This window comes from Mandrillus leucophaeus, unplaced genomic scaffold (assembly GCF_000951045.1).
Source record: "Mandrillus leucophaeus isolate KB7577 unplaced genomic scaffold, Mleu.le_1.0 Scaffold362, whole genome shotgun sequence".
NCBI classification, from domain to species: Eukaryota; Metazoa; Chordata; class Mammalia; order Primates; family Cercopithecidae; genus Mandrillus; species Mandrillus leucophaeus.
In genome coordinates, this window is record NW_012103832.1 from 1,527,559 (window position 1) to 1,533,558 (window position 6,000).

Sequence of the window (6,000 nt, forward strand, 5' to 3'; positions counted from 1 at the left end):
ATCTTATCATTCTTCTGAAATAGATACTTAACAGAAGCTTAAAAGCTGACACCTCATATTTATTATCTCCAAAGTGATTTTTTTCACATTAAGTATAAGACTGTTGTCTTTTTTTGTTCTGTCAATAAATTTTAGTTTGTTACTGAATTACTATGTATTGCATACTTCATGGAACATTTGACCAACAAAACAGTGTACGTTATAATTTTAAATCTATAACTACAGTCAAGATACAATCTCTCAGCCTCCTCTTTGTGGAAGCCACAAGGCTAGACTTCTCTGAAGGCAGTGTTCCCTCTTTCAAGCATAAGTTCAAGATGTAATCTAGTTTTACATAACTGAAGTCTTCCATTGAACCATTGGCATTCACATTCACAGGCATGGACTCTTATTTCTAGGGAAGGTCAGCAACAAACCCTACCCAAATTTTTGCAATGAGTGGCCTCCGTTTCAGTACATGGGTTTCACTCCATTTACAGAGCACATCTGTATAGCCTGAAGAAGAAGGATTTCAGTAAGTGCAATTAGAATGTCCTTGCAAGTAAACTGCTAAAAAATGAATGTAGAGCCAAGCCTGCATTCAATTCACAATATTAAAAAAAGGGAGGCTATAGTTACACTGCAGTGTTTCCAAACTGATTATCCAGAACAGAGGTTCAACTTGATGCCAGTCTTTTACATGCACTGCCAGACTAAACAAGTACCTTTTAAGGTTCATCCATCACGATTTATGATACATTAAGCCAAATTTAATGTTCTCTCAGGCTGGTGTTAGGGGATTTTCAATATTCAGACTGAGAAATTGCATCTGGGGAAAGGGATTTCTCTGATCCTTTTTCCATAGAATTTCTTTAGTTCTATAGAGTCTCGTTAAGTCTATTGGACCTCTGTTATACTCCAGTACTAATCACAGATTGATTTTAAAAGTTTGAAATCTTAACTGGTAGCAGGAAATGGCTTTAAATTAACATTACGTGAACTACTATAAACTGTTCACTGAAAAAGAGAGTGTTTAATTATAAACGAAGGAACCTGCTGCCCAGTTGATTAACTATATTAAACACTCTATTTTCAAAACTTAGGCACAATTGTTAATAAGCTATTTCTCACAATGTGTCTCTAAGGGAGCCTAACTCTATCACCTTCTATTTTTATAAATGATGTGCTTGATCCATAAAAATGAGATTGCCCATCTTGGACTACATAGACATGAAAAACTGGAATTAGGTTGCAAGTTCTCAATGTACCCAGACCTAGTTTACAAAGCTATGCTCTTAGTTTTCTGAGCTTAATAAGAAAACAAAATTTCTCTGTCCTCTGTTACTATATATAAGTACACACACACATCTTTTATCTGAACATTTCTTTTTTGTATGCAAAATCAGTTACGTTATTTTGTTAGAGGGACAACATAAACAGAGAAATGACTCTCTATTAAATAATCTATGTTAGTTATTCTGATATTTCTTAACTTGAACTCACTTAGCAGACTTGTTTCTCTTTTTCACTTTAGATTCTGTGTCATTTGGAAGACTAGTACAATTGACTTAGGCCAAATCATAGAATTATCTGATACTAAGATTAACCAATGTTTTTTGCTGCGAGTTCATTCTTAAAAGCATGCTTGATTATATTGCATTTTATTAATTTGTATAATTGCATATTATATATGATCTTAAGTATTAATTGATTATGGGTTTATAATCTCTAATATTTTTACTTTGGGTATTAAAGTTGTTATATTCGATAACACATTATACAGATATTGATTTCATATTTTTATCAGTGTTTTTTGAGTTGTTTAGTACATTAAATCTAATTTGGTAAGTTTGCAGTTCTCTCAATGTCACTTTAATATGTCACTCTGCAGAGCACAGAACTAGAAAACAATAGCTGCATGGCAAATAAATGACAACCACTTAAACATCTCAGTTTTGTGTGTGTTTACATAGGCAACCAACATATAGCTTTGTAGTGAAAACTATTCCAAAAGGTATTCCATATGAACCCTGATATTAATCATATGGTTATTAATAAATTAATATATGCAATAGTAAAACTTTCAAAATTATGACTAAAATTTCTCTTTAAAAATAGGATAAAGAAAATTCTTAGCAAATGAAAGGAAACTCTCCTTTAAGTGTTACGGTGTTAATAAAAGTAAATGCTCCTGACATATTAAATTTTACATCTGTTTTTAAAAGAAAATATGTTTTTACTCATATAATTTGCTTTGTACTGTAAAACTTCCATTACGTTGGCATTGTATGAGCACGATTATTATATACCAAATATAGAAGCCAGATATGGACGTTTTCATCACATTTCCCTTCCCTAATACAATGCAAAGTCATACTTCAGTGCCTGTGAAAATATAAATATATGATTCTAGGTAACAGAATACCAAAATGTATCCTAATTTCACCCTAGAGCAACTTACTGATAAAGATATGGTTAGGGGTAAATAAGATTCATAAGTTGCATTTTATTATGAAAAAATGTAACAAATGACAGTATGAGAATGTGATTTAAGTGTTTGTCTTCTCATGTTTTCATTAAGATTAAAGCTTAGTGCATTTTCTAAACAATAATTTAGAGAGACTGTCCTCTGAGATTGAAACTTCTTCAGGCATATAAAACATTTCATCGCTATGTATGTCTGTGGTTTCTCTAGACATAAGTATCATAAGTGTTGTGTGAATAAGTTGGCCTCTAATCTATGAATCTGCAAGCTGCAGTACATGAGGGCCATGGTTATGTCTATTTCGTTCATGTCCTGTAGTCAGAACCCAGTCTAGTGGCTAGTCTTGAGGAGGAGCCCTTCAAATAAATGAAAAAGAAAGATACAAACATTGTTTTTGATATCTATTTATATCTTATTAAGATGTCAACAAGAAAGCACATGAAAATATTTGAGGCTAAAGAGTTTTAAAACCTAGAAAAGTTTTTTCACATTTAAAAGTATATTCGTCTCCAGTTCATTCTGCATGATTTTATAGATTTTCATAGTTCTCACTGGTTTTTATTGGACTAACTGACAAAAATGTGGTTAAACTAAAGAGGGGCTATCCATAATGCTGTTAGCAGCCTTCTAGTGTCTGCAGGTCCACTAAATTCGTGGCATTTTTGACAATATCATTACATATTTGGGCTTCATGGTAAAAGTGAATGACCAATATTTTATCCTGATAATTGTGTTTCACTGTTTATGCTACATTTTGTCATGTGGGAATAGTCATGTTAAAGGAGAGGGAAATGGGGAAGATGATGAGAAAAAAGAAAAATGTGTGCATAAGAGAATCACTATCACAATAGAGAGAAAATGCTTTTCCATATTGAGTACTGTAGTATCATTCAACGTTCAGGCCCTTACTAGAAAGCCTATAGATGCTCCCTTGGCAGCCTTCTGGTAATCATTACTACTGATCTCTTGTGAAAACAGCACTGCATTTAGACCTAGAAAATACTTCTGTTAGCATACAAACCTGTTTTCTAAGCTATCTGTGGAGAGGTTCTTTTGGTCATCTGCATTAGAGAGCCAACAAACAGTTTTAACTGGAAACATCTATGTATGGTAGAATAGAAAAGTTCATAGAAAATGTTTTGAAAATGCTTTTTGCCCCAGGTTTTTTTTTTTTCCCCCAGTTCAGGTTATTTCAATATATGAAAATGTTTCATGAATGTGAATGGACTCAAATGTTACCAAACTAGTGTTCGTTAACATGTAGATACAACTTAGGAGAATGTTCATATGTCCTTTGTGTAATTTTTGAGTTGTTTGGAAAATTATACGATAATTAAGTAATGACATAGGGAAATAATTAGATTAAATGAGACCCATATTCTTACTTTTAATTTTAATACCCTATGACTACATAGAATCTATTATTTGTTCAAAATTAAATGTCAATATTTAAGTATAATTGCACATAGACCTAAGGCATTGCTTTTGATATCACTGGAAAATATTACCAAATTTATAAAAATCAGTGTTCACAGTCTTTAATTGACTTAGATTTTTTAAGATTATTTCTGGATTACCTAAATGAGGTTTACTGATATGCACACTACTTGGCTATAACCAAGTTTGGTTTTACTTTATTTCAACTCAGAGATGATTATCTAGAGTGAATGAATCCTTAAAATTATGAAAGTAACACTAACCCCTTATGGAATTTTTATGTTGTAGCATTAAAAAAAGGACGATTTTGGATCACACCAGATCCTTATCACAAAGATGACAACATCCAGATTGGCCGTGAGGTGAAAATATCTTGCCAAGTAGAAGCTGTTCCTTCTGAGGAGCTAACATTTAGTTGGTTTAAAAATGGTCGTCCATTAAGAAGTTCTGAGCGGATGGTCATTACACAGACTGATCCTGATGTCTCTCCAGGAACAACAAACTTGGACATCATTGATTTAAAATTCACGGATTTTGGAACGTACACATGTGTAGCATCTCTGAAGGGAGGAGGAATATCTGATATCAGTATCGATGTTAATATATCCAGCAGCACAGGTAAGAGGCATATATTTATGATGTAAAAGATGTTCACATTTAGAATAATTGAAGTTTAGCAGATCAAGTAGTTTTTAGTTAACAATATTTTTTCCCTTTTACATTTCCTAAAAACAAAATTATAATGTTCTGAATGCTCAATGAATATTAGGTTCTGAAATACCATTTTCATCTGTTTTGATTTGGATTTACATGAGATTTTACAGAAATTATCCAAATAAAATTAATAGCATTGACTAAGATAGATATAGGCTTCTAATAATACTAGTATTTCATCAAAATACTCTGCAGAATCTAAAATTATATTAATAAAGTTAAACAGCAAATGTCTAGAGTTAAGACAATTTTCAGACATTTTAAAGAAAGCATAAATACATAGTGCTAAGAAGAAAATACTGAGATAATTTAAGACTGTTCAGATGCAAAATATGTAAGAAATGTACCCTACACTAACAAAAATTGATGTGTTAAAGTTGTAGTCAGATGTGATTTTTTTTTGCAGAATCATATGGTGAAATCTGTTCATAATGAAAATAGTTAAGTACGAAAATATATTGGAGTGAAATTCTTTCTTTTAAAGTTAAAAATGAAAACATGTTATTAGTTTTTTCTTGATTAAATGTACATCTGTTGACAAGGAAAATTACAGGGATTTGTTGGAGGAGGGTTCATTCAGATGCTTTAAAGCCCTGTGATTCTGTGAGGCACAATCAGCACACATCCAGAGTTCTAAAGTAGCTGTATTTGTTTTGCCAACTTGTTACCAAATTGAATTTTAATGGAAGATTTTTACATCATTCAAGATAAATAATATGTGTTGAAAACATAGAGACAAATGTAGTAGACACATGATCAGGCAGCATTTTGTATCTTGTACATTGAGGTATTCACCTATAATTTTGTGCCTTCTCATGGTTCCAAATTGCAGTGAACACTGGATTGATTTTACTTCTTAAGAATAGAAGCTTATGATTCAGGCTGACAAAAGTGTGGTAACTTTGTACAGTTGTGCTTTGTTCCTAAAAGATATTTAATTTTTTTCATCTATAACTAAAACAAAAGGAAATTAGGGTGATGAAAATTACTTGTGTTTGGACATTATTTCTTTTCTAGCTTAAAAAAAAGCTAGAGACAAAAAAAAAACTTTTTTTTTTTTTAATCTAACTGACATTTAAACATTGGTGCTAGCACTAAGAGAGGGATTCTTTTAGGATCTCTGAGGGAAAACTGTGGATATACACAGTCAGTTATTACTTGTTTATGTATTCATTCAATCATCAAATATCCATTGATTCTTCACCTCAGTGTGCTAGGTGACACTGTAAACTGTACTATATGACATTCCAATATGATATTTCCTGTAAAAGAGTAAGAGCAATTTTGTAGATCCAGGATAATTTGTCCTCATTTTCTGAGGGATAGTTTCCAGAAATGTTCTAGACTTAATCAAAACCATTGCTTTGTTTGGTTGGGTTTTGCTG

At 31.9% G+C, this 6,000-nt stretch overlaps 1 protein-coding gene across 1 annotated transcript in view; it reads left to right on the top strand.

The window, feature by feature from the left end:
• MDGA2 (MAM domain containing glycosylphosphatidylinositol anchor 2) overlaps positions 1–6,000 on the top strand; it is a 916,950-nt gene that overhangs the window by 652,201 nt on the left and 258,749 nt on the right. Inside the window, exon 7 of the mRNA XM_011989775.1 lies at positions 4,190–4,519. Coding sequence (XP_011845165.1) covers positions 4,190–4,519 — 330 coding nt within the window. The remainder of the gene's footprint in view (positions 1–4,189; positions 4,520–6,000) is intronic.